Source organism: Entelurus aequoreus, linkage group LG16 (assembly GCF_033978785.1).
Source record: "Entelurus aequoreus isolate RoL-2023_Sb linkage group LG16, RoL_Eaeq_v1.1, whole genome shotgun sequence".
Taxonomy (NCBI): domain Eukaryota; kingdom Metazoa; phylum Chordata; class Actinopteri; order Syngnathiformes; family Syngnathidae; genus Entelurus; species Entelurus aequoreus.
Window position 1 is genome coordinate 40,870,497 of NC_084746.1, and position 17,282 is coordinate 40,887,778.

The 17,282-nt window shown below is 38.2% G+C and overlaps 1 protein-coding gene across 1 annotated transcript in view; it reads right to left on the reverse strand.

Annotated features, from left to right (window-relative positions):
* eif2b3 (eukaryotic translation initiation factor 2B, subunit 3 gamma) overlaps nucleotides 1–17,282 on the reverse strand; it is an 80,262-nt gene that overhangs the window by 28,217 nt on the left and 34,763 nt on the right. The window contains exons 4-6 of the mRNA XM_062022877.1: nucleotides 14,618–14,777; nucleotides 10,061–10,172; nucleotides 458–547 (exon numbers count right to left, since the gene is read on the reverse strand). Coding sequence (XP_061878861.1) covers nucleotides 458–547; nucleotides 10,061–10,172; nucleotides 14,618–14,777 — 362 coding nt within the window. The remainder of the gene's footprint in view (nucleotides 1–457; nucleotides 548–10,060; nucleotides 10,173–14,617; nucleotides 14,778–17,282) is intronic.

Sequence of the window (17,282 nt, forward strand, 5' to 3'; positions counted from 1 at the left end):
GAAGGTAAATGCCAAGCTTCTGATTTGTTTACATGACGAGCAGATGCAGCAACAACTGCCCTTTATAAAATGCACACTCCCAGCTGTCCTGCGGGTCTTAAAGCAGCCTACATCTTAGGTCCTATCACCCGGAGAGTACTACCAAGCCGTGCCCTGGAAATCCCAAAGTCAAACACCAAATGCCTCGACGGGAGCTTTCTCCACTCAGCTATTACAATATGGAACAGCCTGTGGTTGTTGGAGACATTACATAAAGCAGTATTCATGCCTTTAAGAAGAGGCTGAACAAATCCCTCCTCAGTTTGTGACAGTAACCCCTTAGAGCTCAATGACTTTTAATCATCCAACATATAGTTCATATATACCTCTGAGTAGATGCAAATCATGGAATGTATTTTCTTAAACCTGTATCTGCAAAAGTGCGATAAAAAAATACATAAATAAGTGTGCAACTCACTTGTTGTCGGTAAGAAAGTCCACCACAGCCTTTTTCATGCAGTAAAGGTGAGCGTCCACAAGGCCTGTTTTAATGAGCATCCTTGGATGTCTGCAGGACAGAGACACAGGGACAGTAAGCATTAGTGATAGACACATCAACTCATTACTATCTTGCCACTGCTTTACTGACTTTTTGGATGATTCAAGTCTGTCTGTTTATTTATATTATGTGAGTTGGCAGTTATCAGTAGCAACTAGCTAACAGGTCGACTCCTGTGTGCTTCTGCATGAGCAATTGTGCTAGGCACACCCATCCTTTAGGTCTACTTAAGCCTGGTGTAAACTCTGGCGTCGTCCCCCCTTCCCATGCCTATGGCCTATGTGCATCTCCCAAAAATCCTATGTTCGCGTTGCCGGCGACGCAGAACCCAGAGCTGTGATTGGTCCGTTTTTGGCGAGGAGGGTTCCTGAACACAGGTGGGCGGACTTTGTGCTTGAAATGCACACATTATTGAATTAAATGAAACAACAGTGATTAAACAATTGCATGACAACTGATATTGTGTACTTATATCTCGGTGCGCTCTAAAAATAATTACTGTATGCGTCGTTTTTCAGCGTATTGTGTTGTTGTTGAGCCCAGAAGAACTCAAAATACGACACTCTTTTCAACTTTTATTGTCAATCTTGGGCTAACAACAGGTTCGATTAAGACACATTATTTCTTGTGCAGACACGTCTTTTTCTCTCAAACACACAACACTTCTCGTTCTCCGTCAATAATCTTCAGGCGCGGTATACTTAGAAACATTTGTGAACTGTGAACATGACCATAGAGATCAACACCAGCACGTGGTTATCTAACCGTTTTAGTTACAATTACATGTCCCGAATGGCCAAAAAGCATTGCAGATAATAATAGCGTCCTCTGCTGCGAGTCGTTCAAAAGTTGTTTTTTTACTGTAAGTAAAACTTCCATTAAAAGTAAACTGATGATGGCGAATGATTAGTTCAGGAGTTGACGTAATTCGGCACAGAATGGAAGTATCTAGTCAACAACAGCTACAGTTGCTCCTTCTGGAGACACTGCCCCTTAGTGTTTTTAATAATTAAAAGTCTGGCATCACCCCCCCCCCCCCCCCCCACGGAAGAACTATAAATCGGGGGGCACGCAAGAAAGAGTATATTCCGCCAAACAGCTTATCCCCAGTTGCATGTCTTTGGAGGGGGGAGAACCCGGAGAGAATCCACGCAGATATGGGAGAACTTGCAAACTCCACCCAGAAAGACCCCGATTGAACCCAGGACCGTCTGCCCTGTGCCAAGCCCACCTTTTGCACTTGTGTTGCGCTTGGGTACAGACTGGCACACTTGCACTACTCAAACTAATCAGCATTTTGGAACACCGATTTTTAAATCTCAGTGTTGACCCCAAAACATGTATTTTAAAAACTAAATATATATGCATACAACCATGGATTGAAAAACTCACCCTATTGTCAAAAGAAATGCCAATCCCGCATAATAAGCACAAAGTTCCACAATAGGCCCTTTTCCACTGCAGGAACTTTTTAAATGAAATACCCTCTTTGCTTTCACCAAAAACTACCCTTGTAAATAAAGTTCTACCAGGAACTAATTTGGTCCCTTGTCACTGGGTTGAACTTTGGAAAGTTCCTGCAAGAACGTTTGAGGGGTGGGCTGTGCTGTCAAACGCTGATTGGTGGAACACAATTGGGGCGTTCCTAAAACTTTGGAGTCGAAATGTAATCCGCCATTACAGTATGCGGGTCGACTTGTTTATTTCTTATTACCCTATTACAGAAGACTTAAAAACAGAGAGAATTAACTTTTGAGTTGGTTGCAGGAACTTTTGTGGGGCATCTGGAGAAGGCTGATGAATGGAACAATCTTGCAGTATTTTTCTCAGCCGTAGGATTTGAACAAATTTGCAGTTTAATGCAGTTCATGAAATTTTAGAAGCTTCATTTCGATACGCAAATCTACGACAAGTGGACATACTTGTATTTAAAGCTAGAAAAATGGACATACTTTTTAAAACATGTTTACAGAGGAATATTAAGTATTCAAAGCGGCGCCTCCAGCTGCTCACTTGTGGTTTGAAGATAAATGTGAAGTAGAATAGGCAGTAAATGAGTGGAACAAATGTAAATGACATCAAATGTTCAATATTTACTTTGTTACATGCTGTAACAGTAGTCAGTGACACACACTTTATGTAGTTAATAACCTAAACCCCATGCAAAGGCTAAATCTGTTATGTTGGTGTTTCCATCTCGGCAAAAACACCATTTACAGATGAAATGGATCATAAGGACCTCATGAATTCTTCATTTACTGAGGGGACGGCTTTCTGACTTGGATACGGGGGACAAAAGTCTAACGGTTTATGAAATATTTGCTACACTTTGTTTTTTAATAATATCACTTTCTATCTTATTGCTTTGTATTATATTTACTTACACTAGAGTAAAAAGATTTATGACCTAATGTTGCCTGTTTATTTACATGGCATCGATGTAGAAATATACGCCATCAGCCTGAAAAATGCTGTGGAAACACAAACGAGTGGTCTATAAGAAGCCTAGTTTCAGGAACTAAATATTCCAGGGCCTTAAAGTTTCACGTGGAAAAGGGCTTGATGTTAACATATGATCTTTCCATAGTGGGCATGCTGAATTCAGAGATTAGATGAATTTCTTCATCATATAAATTCCTAGAATTGCAAAGTACACTTCACATACAATACCATTCCTCTTACTTTACCCATTTGTCTTGCAGGCTGGGCAGGCTTAGATGATGAAAGCCAGACACAGCTATCAGCAGACATAAAAGTTAAAAGAGCGGTCATATCTGTCTGTTGTCTCATATCAGCTACCGTAGAGGCCTTTTTACCACGAGGTATCTGCCGGGTGTCAGTGGGGAGTTTGCACATGTATAAACGTGACACACGTGACATTTACCAAGCCAGAGCCAAAGAAAACCAAGTCATCCTACAGGCTTCAATAAACAAATCCACCCTCACCCCTTTGTTCCATACCAACGCTCCTCTTACTCTGCCTGTTCAATTATTGGATCATAAAAATAACAACATAGTAGGGTTTCCCTTCTCTAAAACAGAAAACACCAGAGCATTTACAATGGACAACAAATCGAATATACATTGTAGATATATATTTAGATTATTTTTGGTTGGAAGCTATTGATTTAAAAAGGTCTGTGTCCAATTAGCAGAGAATAATGAAAAGCAGACATGGTGGTTCGCTGTGCAGTGATGCTTTGACACGAAAACCTTGATTTTGATTTACAAACAGAACATAAGAATGTCTGGCAAGTCGTAACTCTTTAGGATGACTGATACGCTATGTTTGCAAACTTGACAAGTCGTCTGAGATCAAAGCATTACCACTAATTATGTCGGAAGGCCGCAACATATTTGTGCTGACAACATTAAAAAAAAAGTACTTTTACACAATATCTCTAATACCAAAAACTAGTAGACCAATGTGGAAACACTACATATGCAAACATGCGCATGGACTCACAAGCATGTATTTGCACAAAGAATGAAAATAATCAATTCATTTGAAAAATGCTATCTTTATTGTTGATCAATTGCACCCTGAAGCAAAGTGGAGTCCAGCAGAGGACTAGTTTAGACTTTTATAGGTATTGACCTTATTCCATACCGGGTACCCATTTACGTAAAATCACACGGGACATTATTTTAATAATTTTGTTGGCTGATAGAAAGCTCTGAGAAGTCAGGCTCTGTTTTTCAAAATGCACTAGTTCCATGTTAATTTACATTGGATATGCCAGTACATGTTACTGATTAGAATTAGCAATTTTACATGGCGATTTCAACTTGGCAATCAAAACTACATCTAAGATGTATACGTTACAATCTAACAGCTGGTGTGTAATAAGTGCCATACTTACAGTATAAACACTTTGTGCGGCTCAACAAAAGACAGGACTGGCACATTCGACTTAACGGGGTGCCGTGGCTCTCATGGTAGAGTGGCCGTGTCAGCAATTTGAGGGTTTCTGGTTTGAATCCAGCTTCTGCCGTCCTATTCGCGGCAAGACACTTCACACTCCTTGCTCCTCTGTTCAGCGCCTTGCAAGGTAGCCATCAGTGTGTAAATGTAATGTATAATGTAAAGCGCTCTGGATATCTTGCAAGTATAGCAAAGCGCTATATAAATACAGACCATTTACTATTTAATGACTGCAGCAACACAAGGTCGGATTGAAATGACTGCACTCTAACATTGCAATCATTACAATTATACAGTTATTGTCAACTTAGTGGTAAATGAGCATTTTATTATTATTGAAGTGTAAAATACTTTTCATTGGTTCTACATTTACAGGAATTGCTTGGATGGAACATTTGATTTTGGTCTATTTATTGTGTCAAAAGAGCAACGCACCTTCTGCCAAAATGTGAGTCTTTCCAAAGTTTTTTGAACTGAACTTGTGGGCCACCAGTTGAATAGCCCGAATAATGAAAAACAGAGGACTTAAAGGGGTGCCTTGAGGAACACCTTGGTTGTATAAATCACAAGTTTGGAGCCCAGGGTTCTATATCCTAGGGTTAAAATGTCAATGCAAAGATCTGCCTATATGTTCATAGTAGTCTAAGTTCCTTTGTACAACAGGAGCACTGGAGTCTTTGCTGCAAACAAGTGTTGAACTGAACCTAATGGTGTCATTCCTAGGTCAGATTAGGCCCTTGAGTCGCAAGTTGAATAGCCCTGCCATATGCTGTCCACTGAAGTTTGTTATTAAAACAAAAACCTCTTAGCTGTTTGACAAGTGCAACTCAGGAGGATCTGTCGGCGACAGATATTTGACAACCAGATGCAATCAATCAAACTGCGTGTGTTCCTCTATGTAACGGTATTTTTGGAAAGTGTAAAACCACATGTGTGCGCGCACAGACAAAGACCTACTCTGTGGGTGTCTTCAATGTATTCATTCATAAGACATTGCCCAGGTGGACACCGTGACATCACAGATTTGTGTAAGGCTGATACTATGAACAGGTGTTCTTATGATGACAAACAATCAAACGTATATCAAAATCAACAAAGAATGTGGTCAGTTTTCATTTCTACAGTCCTGAGATGAAAAACACTATGCTGTACTGAATCAAAAAGGAAAAGTGTGACAGGAGCTGCTGTCAGGTATTTTGTCCCTAGGCAGCTTTATTTAATGACTCGAGTTCTACTACAATTCTCAGCCACAGCTCGCTCTAAAACACACAGTATGATGTATAGTTTAGTTGGAAGGTGATTCAGACACTGCGGAATGACTGTTAAAACCCTCATTAGTCAGCTTGTCTCCGTATAGCCAACACGGCTATCTAGTTATAAAAATGCCTAGAATTCCCCCAATGCTAAAATATTCTAATGGATTTTACTGTGAGTCTCAGCTTAAGCCACAGATGGTCTACTGCTGGTGGAACAAGGATTTTCTGGCATGCTGATGATCCGGAAACTGAGATAGATCTTTCCCTGTATTACATAATGAAATAAACATGTATAAAAAGGTTGAGGGCCAATTGGTAAAAATAAACAAATGGAAGGGTTGGCTGACATGGTTGCCAACTCTCAGATTTGAGCAATCAAGCCTCCTAAATCCTCCGATTTCATTCATTTGTTCAATGATGTACTTTAAATATCTATATACATATTTCAATATATACATACACCATGAATCCTTGAATATTGTATAATTAAATACCATTGAATATAACAAAAGGTGGAAGTGATGAATACCTCATTTACAACATACATGTCTGCATTCACTGAATTCCTCTTGTATTGGAAGGTGCAGCCTGTGAGCTGATTAGGTTTTTAGGTCTTGTGGCCTCATTGCAAACAGATGCAAGCGTGCTTCTAGAGCCACAATCTTGAAAGGTCACTTCACTCATGACGCTTACAACAGGAAGTGAACATCTTAACTTGCCCTATATCTGTTTCAAGTGGCTAATGAGAATTTACAGTCAAATCTTAGTTTTCGTACGGCCCAAGATTGTACCTTAGTTTTTGTATGCCGTCTTGGTTATCATACAGCCCAAGATTGTGCGTGACAAACTAGTCTGTTTACCCACTGATCATTCTTCGGATTTTGTGACCAAATCTGTGATTATTTTTTTTCCTGTGTGTGACTGCTAAATAATGCAGCATGAGGCCAAGAAAGTTTGCTAGCGCCAACATTTTGATAAAGAAGGTGAGAAACACTTTTGAATTCAAGAAACAACTGGTAGTAATGTACAAAGGTGTCATGCCAACATGCATTTTTAATAAAGATAAAAGTGATGTTAAAAATGTTCATTTAACCATTTTATTGGTCATTTGCATATGTTCTTTTGTAAAACTACATGTATTCTCTATAAAATGTGTTTTGTGGTAATAATTTTGGGTATCTGGAACAGACGGATTAGATTTACATTTCTTCTGTTATCGAACGTTTTTTTTAATTGATTACAAATGAAAACAAGGTTTGACTTATCAGTTAATTCAGCTAGATAATGGACTTGATCTTTTAAAAAAATAAAAAATTAAAAAAATTAAAATAAATAAATTTAAAAAAAAAAAAATATATATATATATATATATATATATATATATATATATATATATATATATATATATATATATATATATATATATATATATACAAATAATAATAATTGAAACAATTTTACTAATATTTGTTCAAGTATTATGGTTAAGATAAGTTCATTAAACAAGATCATTAACTGTGGGTTATTTGGTCTATGACCGATTAAGGCCAAATACAGTGCACTTCTTGGATGCAAACCGTAGCACAGGGCTAGTCAATTGGTGGCTCACAGGCCGAGAGTGACACCATAACTGGCCCCCGAGGTCAGTTTCAAAACTTGGGAGACCAACATTTTTGCAGCAAATTCCTAAAACACGGGTGAGGAACTTGTACCACATAATCAGATCCTTGCATTGACATTTTAACCTTGCATAACATAAATATAAACATAGCACACTGGGCTCCAAACTTGGGATTTACATAACTGAGGTGTTCGTCAAAGCACCCCTTTAAGTCCTCTCCTTTTTGGCAGTCAAACATTTTTTTTGTAATGTGATTTATAATAATAATAAAAAGGGATTAGATTTATATATGCAAGTAAAGTGTTGCTGTAGCTTGTTTACTTCAGATGCAATCAGTAGTCATTTAGTTATACTCATAGTGTTCCTCAAGGTTCCATTTTAGATCCTCTCTTTTTTTAATCATTTGGGCTATTTAAGTGTTGGCCCGCAGGTTCTGCTTTTTCACATTCTTGCAGCAGATTCTTATAAACACTAGAGTGCTGCTATAGAGATAATCTTTGACTAGCTTTTTTGCAGAAGGTCCACAATTACATGTCTCCTGTAGAGGACACTGGTTCTCTGGAATATACAAAATAAGACAAAGTGAAGGTAGAAGGGAATTGATGAGATTTTTCCGGTTCCGATTCTACTTTAGATTCTGTTTAACAATTCGGTTATTTAACGGTTCTCTTTCCGATTTTCATTTGGGAAAAAAAAGAGAGAAAAAAGGGTGGATTAGGATCAATATTGTTTAGTTAAGAGGTAACATGTTCTTACATGGCTTAAAGTGAGGACTCAAGAGGCACATATGTAGCATGGAAGAAAAAAAATATATATATATATATATATATATAAATTAAATTTAAGAAATTAATATGCTTCTGTAGAATTAATCATGTGCAAATTACACACGGTTTAGTAACATGTGATAATAACTCATTACATGCAAAGTGAGATATGTCAAGCCTTTATTGGTTATAATTTTGATGTCTTACAATTAATGAAAACTTTGAATTAAAAATCTCACAAAATGTAAGGTTTTAAAAACTGTAAACCACGATGATCAAAATGATAACAAATAAAAACTTAAAATATCTCACTTTGCATGTAATGAGTTAATATCACAGATTAGTTTTACATTTTAAGTTAATTGCTGACATCAATGGACACCATATTCAAATTTTATGAGTTTCACCTGAATAATATAATGACTGAGAAAATCTGGTTGCAGGAAAACATACAACTTTTCTCTGACTACAAATGCAAACTTTTGACCACAAACTTAGTCGCTGCTCGGCGACATTCGATTAGCGGCAGACGTGAACTGGGGCGAGTACTGCCCGCCTCGGACCAGTCAGAATCTGTCTCTCGTCATGCTTATCTAAATGAGAAGGCATTCATTTCAATTCAACAAATAATAGTGCTAACGTGATATTCAGATATCGTGGTAGCGTTACTACTGCTGGAATGAGATGGAAGCGACTTTCATTTATAGTTATTGCATTCTGTGTGTTCAAAATGTTGCTCGTATGTCCTCCTCTTGATGAAATAGCAGCCTTTTATTTATTGCAGTCTTTTCTTGTACAATGTTAGTGTTTGTTCCGCCAATTTGTGATCTGACGTCGCTCGGTATGTTGCGTAATGACGTCATCCCCACCCGGAAGAATCGCTAAAAAAAAACGGCAAGCGATTCCAATGAATTGATACACTGGGAACCGGTTCTGAACAAAAATCGGTTTTCGATTACCATCCCTACTGGTCCCTCAGTTCTTAGCTTTCTGAAAATGTGGCCCCCAAACAATGTAGTCAAATATGTTGTTAACATAGCATTTAATGTGATTTGTTTAAAGTACTGTAAATACATTTTTATGGAGAAATTTTTTTGTTTTAGTACTTTTCTTGCATCTAAAAATGACAATGTAATTGTTAAGATTCTCAAAAGCGATCAAAGAAATATTCCTATTGCTTATATAAAAAAACATTTGTCACAATATTTATTAGTCTCAGAATGTTTATAAACGTTCACAAGTATTCAATGAGCTCAATGGGACATTTGAAAGACCGGTGGCTAGATAAAAACTGATGTATAAAACAGTTCTACTACACTTCAAATACCCACAGGTGACTCGTAGAAATCCACAACGCTGGAATTTATTGTGTGATTACCTTACCTAGAAATATTGCCGCCGTTTGAAATTTGTACTCTCCTCTTGTATTTGTTTGACATGTGCTGTACGAATAATTGATTGGAAGACTTGGAATATAAGCCATAACAGGCCTAAAGGGTTTCCATAGCATGACAAAAGAAGAATATCTAGCCTCGGGGGGCGTTGGATGGACTTGTGTGCGATTGGGAAGCATTTCTGTGAACAGATTGTGCAAGTGAAAGAAATGATGGCTGAAGACTTTCCAGTGCAAGAAAGCTTGCAAGCAGCTGCTCAGGCCCTCTCACATTTGCCAGAATTTACAGTGGCTTTGGCTCCATGAAGTATTTACGAGCTCCCAAAACACCACTCTCGCGCAAACCGGCATTTTAGGATGAGGAAATGAAAACCTAGCTGGCGCTGCTCCCTTCCTGTAACAAATATCTCACACATCATGTTACCCAAAAGCCTGATTAGAAACAAAAACATCTGCTCTCCGATTGAAGGGAAATGCAGTAACGCAGACGTCTATGTGCTATATATATATATATTTCAACTAGTTGAAGTACTTACTTATCATATTATTATTTTACTTACTTTTTCAAGAGGGACTTCCTGATTGATAGCCCGTCCTCCAGATCCACCTCATTGGCCATGAACAACAGTCTTTTCCCCGATTGGTCCACACCCACGAAATCTCGCTGCTCAGCTGCACAGGCACATTTTAAAAAATATACACCATTGAAGTAAATATACAGTTATCAACTAGTTGTTTTTTTTTACATAAACGGTACCTTAACTTAGGAGTGCCCCAAATTAAAAGTGTTTTGAGGTAAGGTCTGTCGCTGATTGCTAATTGTTGTGCTTTAAAGTACCAGGAGAGTTGCCTCCATATTGAAGCTATTGTCATATATATCTGATTTATGACAACAGAAGACTTCCAAAGTTTGCCCATACATAGATATGGTCAAAATAGTATCAATCTAACAAAGACTCCCGAAATATTTTGAGAGATAATGAAGAAGCCAGTCACATGATTGCGTGACGTGCGCTAGGAACCACAGATCCCTTCCCCATCAACAACAATGCTAATCAAGCAGACTTTGTGAGAGCCAACAACGTTTTTGAGCCCGAACACAAAGAAGATGAGCAATAAGTTTTAGAAGGCTAGTGATGGATGCAGTTTCATTGTGACACTATAGCATTAGCAGCAGTGCTAGGTGCTAAACATACAAACTAACCATAACAAACCAGAATACAACACTTACTGTAATAGTTCCAATCTTGCTGGGACCTACAGGATGCTCACATAATTCCGTTCAGATGAAGATTCAATCGCAATCCTCACAAAGGCTTAAAAACAACTTCCTGCAAGAAGCGTCTTGTGGGGTCTATTTGGCCATCTTGGTGTATGTGAAAGTGGACCAGCCTGTCAGACCATGGACACATTTGTCTACTAGCAGGTGAGAGATGCATGAATTACAATCTAGAATTTACTTTTAGTGTGTCCACATTAGCAGCGTAAGCTAGCATTAGCTCACTGCTATCAATGCGTCGCTAAAATTGTGCCTTCTGCATTGGCGCTTATGATAACAACATCACTCGTATTTGATTAATTTTCAGGTCACAACATGGAATCTTTTTAGTGGGAGTATAATAAACGCAACAGAGGACCCTCCATCTGTTGACTCAATTGTTAGCTATTTAATTAGGATTTCAAATGCTTAAAAAAAGTGTGTGTTCTTGTCTTACATAAGGATTGTTAATGATAAACACCAAATATATTTCCAATGTTTGCGTATTTCCAGTATGACTGATCAGATAACATTGTCAGAGTGCAGAAACGTTACTCCTGTGATGTCAATCTCCCAAAATGGGCGAAGGTATTCGGAGAGGAATATTCTAAATGGCTGACTGAATTTGTGGCATTTTGTGATGTTTAAACGGTGTTTTCACATACTTTGCAGAGTGTAGACGTCCCTCAAAAAATAAATCGGCCCGTATATAGAAACGAAAGTGCACGTTCCGTATTGAGCTTTCAAGGGACGCACTTTGTCCAGTATTGAAGTAAGCCCATTATTTTGTTTTCATGTTGGTGCGCCCTGTAAAAGAAAAAGGTCAATGGTGACGTCACACAGCAGTTTTGACTGGGCACGCAGCGAGCAGTATTGTCAGTATAAGAGTTTAAATACAAGTGTTCTGCTTGTTTGTTTCCTTACTGAGTGCAGTTGGTCCGAGGTCCAGCACACGTCCTCATTCATATCACACATCCAGTTTTTGTAGGAGGTATGTGGCTTCAAACTATTAGTGGCCTGTCACTTAAATGAGCTATGAGTAGTAGCCGTTAGGAGGCCACGTTTAGAAGACTATGTTTCCCGGCTGGACTGGGAACGCCTCGGGATTCCCCGGCAAGAACGGGACCAAGGGGTTGGGGAGAGGGAAGTCTGGGCTTATCTGCTTAGGCTGCTACCCCCGCGACCCCACCTCAGATAAGCGGAAGAAGATAGATGGATGGATGTGCTATGAGTGTGTGTGATGCTTTTTCTTCATAATAAATGACACAACATTGCATAATGACAATAACCTCACTGAGATCTCCTTCATCAATAAAGTATTAGTGAAACAAATATCTCAAAGTTGGAGACCTGCACACTGAATGTATTCTCTTTTAATAAGGGCAGGACATACTCCTGGTAAAGAAATATGTCTATTTGTATTCTGTTAAGTTAAAGGGGAACTGCACTTCTTTGGAATTTTGCCTATCGATCTGTGTTAGCCCTGCGATGAAGTGGCGACTTCTCCAGGGTGTACCCCACCTTCCGCCCTCGTGCAGCTGGGATAGGCTCCAGCACCCCCCGCAACCTCGAGAGAATAAAGTACGTTTCTTATAGTATCGTTATCACTGGAGGACGATGAATTTTTAAAGTTTGTCCTTTATAATGTTGACAAAATAATAGAATGATAAATGACACAATATGTTACTGCATACGTCAGCAGACTAATTAGGAGTCTTTGTTTGTTAACTTACTACTAAAAGACAAGTTGTCTAGTATGTTCACTATGTTATTTAAGGACTAAATTGCAATAATAAACATATGTTTAATGTACCCTAAGATTTTTTTTGTTCAAATAAAGACAATAATGACATTTTTTGTGGTCCCCTTTATTTAGAAAAGTATCGAAAAACATTTTGGTATCGGTACAAAAACATTGGTATTGGGACAACCCCAATATATATATCGATTATAAATATGAATATGTGTATATATGTATATACACTAGGGTTGTCCCAGTACCAAAATGTATTTTGATAACTAAAATTAAAAACTTAAAAATCTTAAGGTACATTGAACATATGTTTCTTATTGCAATTTAGTCCTTAAATAAAATAGTGAACATACTAGACAACTTGTCTTTTAGTAGTAAGTAAACAAACAAAGACTCCTAATTAGTCTGCTGACTTATGCAGTAACATATTGTGTCATTTATCATTCTATTATTTTGTCTACATTATGAGGGACAAACTGTAAAAATGTATTATTAATCTACTTGTTCATTTACTGTTAATATCTGCTTATTTTCTCTTTTAACATGAGGGTACAGATTGACTGGTACAAGGTCAACTCAAAGAAAGCATTACAAGCATGTCGTGTTTAAAAAGTTTCCTCTGTGTCAGAGTAACGTTTATGTTTTTTAGCGTTGTAAAATATGGCAGGCAAAACCAGCCGATACTTTAAAAAGCGATGTGGCGAGGACGCAAGTCTAGAGTCCAGGTGAAACAGAGCAGATACATTAACAGTTCAAATGTAATCATTTATGGTGGTGACAACATTTTTGTCCACAGAGTGCTTGAAGGCTGCTTAAAAATCATCTATGAGTGTCTTAAGCAAAAGTGGCCCCACCACACAAGCGAGGAGCCATCATTCTCTTATGCAAGCGCTTAGGTGTCAAACTCAATAAAGTACTTCATATCTTCTCACTAAATATCATGGATTGTTTCCATTTTGACAGAAAAATATATATGTACTGCATGAAATTGCATGCCTTTTAAACTGTAATAGTATCCATTATTGCAAAATATTACAGTATATGATCATACTTTCCCAAATGTTTTTGTCTAAATAAAAATAAATACTCACCGTAGTTTTCTGACTATAAGTCGCAGTTTTTTTCATAGTTTGGCCGGCGGTGCGACTTATACTCAGGAGCGACTTATGTGTGAAATTATTAACACATTACCGTAAAATATCAAATAATAATATTTAGCTCATTCACGTAAGAGACTAGACGTATAAGATTTCATCGGATTTAGCGATTAAGAGTGACAGATTGTTTGGTAAACGTATAGCATGTTCTATATGTTATAGTTATTTGAATGCCTCTTACCATAATATGTTACGTTAACATACCAGGCACGTTCTCAGTTGGTTATTTATGCGTCATATAACGTACACTTATTCAGCCTGCTGTTCACTATTCTTTATTTATTTTAAATAAATAAATAAATACATTTTAAATTGCCTTTCAAATGTCTATTCTTGGTGTTGGGTTTTATCAAATAAATTTCCCCCAAAAATGCGACTTATACTTGTCCACAGTTACAGTGTGACTTATATATGTTTTTTTCCTGCTTTATTATGCATTTTCGGCCGGTGCGATTTATACTCCGGAGCGACTTATAGTCCGAAAAATACGGTAAATATTTGCTTGACTTATGATTTTACAGCAAACTACCCATCAAATTAATAAAAATGACAATACATTTTACGGGTGTTCTTTACAGCATATTGTAAAGTAAATTGAAAAAAACTACAAAAAATTTGCGTAAAAATTCTGGCGCATGTTTAGGATTATACCACCTCTGCCTCAATTTGAGCTAGAAAAAAACCCTGCAATAAATAAAAGTAACTGAAACACTGCTGTCCAAATGAAAACAGATTTAATCAAAGAAAGAAATAATCAAAAACATGACTGAGTCTTTAGCCAACTTGGCAAAGCAATTCGAACATAGCGCTGTTAGTCTGCACCATACTGAAGCAGGGAGAGTCTCACGCCAGCCAAGAAAATAATAAATAATTTAAAAAACATCTCAACGGGTGACATTTATCCATAAAAATATGGAGAAGCTGCTGATGATGTGTTTGTTGTTATTACCTGTTTTCTTCTTGCCCTTCTGGCCTGGGACGGTCTCGGTGAATTCATGGGCTTTGCTCATTAGCATGGACAGTGTTGCATCATGGGCCCGGAACAGATCGACAACCTCATGAAGAGCCACGTCTGTTATCAGGTCACAGCTCAACACCAGGACGTCAGTCTAAAAAGGAGTGACGGCTTTGTTATGAAGAGACCACAATAGCCTTGCATTATACTATTTCCAACCAACCCATGTAGCGGGTTAATGCACATAGTCAAGATGGCAACTAAGGCAACAAAGTCCTCACGGGGCCTGATCTACTAAAATTAAAATACCACACACTAAACAGCATGTGCAAACTATAATATTATGTGTACTATTAGTGCGCGTGTGATCTACTAAGACGTTGCGTGTTTAATTGATAGCTGCAAAAGTGGTACAGAAAGACTTAATTAAATTTGGTTTTTGCGTGTACTACCGGCATTGTGTGCCCATAGAAACACTCATTTCCCTCCACAATCATGGTATCATGCTCCTCCTACCTGCGGGATCTTGCAATGTAAACTTTTCGGTAATATAGAATCGTAATCTACACAACATAAACTATTTTAGTACGCTGAAGGCGCGCTCTGCGAGGAGGCAGTGGACCATCACAACATGGCAGCGATCCAAACGCAAGAAAATTAATATTGCAAGACATTTTTTCATACAGGGGATGTTTTATGATATATTTCCTAAATGAAAGAACAAACACACCAATAGACACTAAAACGCATGAATTTAATTTATTTTAATCAGCTCCTTAAGTCATTAAGCAGCTCAAAAATTATATTGTCGAATAGACGATATATCCAATATTTTTATTTTTGACATTCCATATGTTCTGACAAGCATACGTAGGACGGAGCTGCAGCGCGATCGATTCCTTTCTCACAGCCATTTTTGCTAGTTTGCACGTCCTTTCTCGACGTACTAATTAAAGATGCAAAATAGAGCCCGCAGAACATTTTCAGTCTTGATAAATCACACTGTGCGTCCTTAATAACTACATTTCCATCGTCTCCTCTCAATATTGAGTGTTCTGATGATCAGCATATTTTCTGCATATTCATTAAAACAGGCATGATAAATGGAATGTGTTCTGTATTTATCTCACTTAAAGGGGAACTGCACTTTTTTAGATTTTGCCTATCGTTCACAATCATTGTGAGAGACAAGCAGACAAAAAGTTTTGTGTTTTTTACGCTCACTAACTTACTAACTTAACTTGTTCTAGGTGGCTAACAATGCAGCTAGTAGGAGCAAACATTTGTCCCTCTGAAATCACTTTAAAAATGCAAAAGCCGTCAACAATACTTAATTTATGTTCTGGGATCTGCATAATAACCAAACTGTAGCAACATTGTTATTGTAAGAGAGAACACTGAGGAACTCTTTTTCTAGCGTACTAACACATCGTCCATCCATCCATTTTCTACCGCTTGTCCTTTTCAGGGTCGCGGGGGGTGCTGGAGCCTATCTCAGCTGCACACGGAGTGGAAGGCGGGGTACACCCTGGACAAGTCATCACAGGGCCAACACAGATAGACAGACAACATTCACAATCACATTCACAAACTCGGGACCATTTAGTGTTGACAATCAACCTATCCCCAGGTGCATGTCTTTGGAGGTGGGAGGAGCCTATCCCCAGGTGCGTGTCTTTGGAGGTGGAAGGGGCCTATCCCCAGGTGCATGTCTTTGGAGGTGGGAGGAAGCCAGAGTACACGGAGGAAACCCACGCAGTCACGGGGAGAACATGCAAACTCCACACAGAAAGACCCCGAGCCCTTCGTATTGTGAGGCACACGCACTAACCCTTGTTCCACCGTGCTGCCGTACACATTGTGTTAGCCGTAAAAGCTAACTACGGCAAGACATAAGCTAGCTTCTGCAACAACACAAAACGAGTTTGAGTTTGTAATACACAACATTGTGATAATACACCAATCTGTACTGAGTGAAAAACATGAACAATCATATTACAGCATCTGTAAAGTATTATTTCATGTTTTCTTTGTACACAGCTAGCCAGACAGTGTATGTACTGTAGTGTACAGTGATGTGCTGCATGTATCATGATCAATAGTAGAGTGACTCACTCCATGGACAGTTTGGTCAAGCTGGCCGGGGACGTTTCCAGTTGATTTGGGCACTCTAATAATTCGGCATAGCTTGGCTCAAAAGTTCCAGATTTGCAACATGATCAAATCGCACTGACCTCACTCTCTCGGCTTCTGTCTGCTACAGCGTTTCACCCTCTTCTTCGTGCTCGCTTCTAGAAGCAGCAGTTCATCCTTAGTATATTCAGCTTAAAAAAGATAAGGTTTTGGAATGCTCATTTGTCCAAAAATAGTCGTCTTCGTTGTAGATGCCGGAAGTCGGACGTGCGCTGCTATGAAAACAGAATTAAATGCGCCAGAGAAGAAAGTCTCGCTATTGATTAAAGACCAAAATACGGTAAATATTGTACATATTGTTATGAAGGTGTCTGTTACTACATTATATATATATTTGCAGTGTGTATATTGTACATATTACATATTGCTATGAAGGTGTCTGTTATTACATGATATATATATACTTGCTGTGTGTATATTGTACATATTACATATTGTTATGCAGGTGTCTGTTACTACATTATAT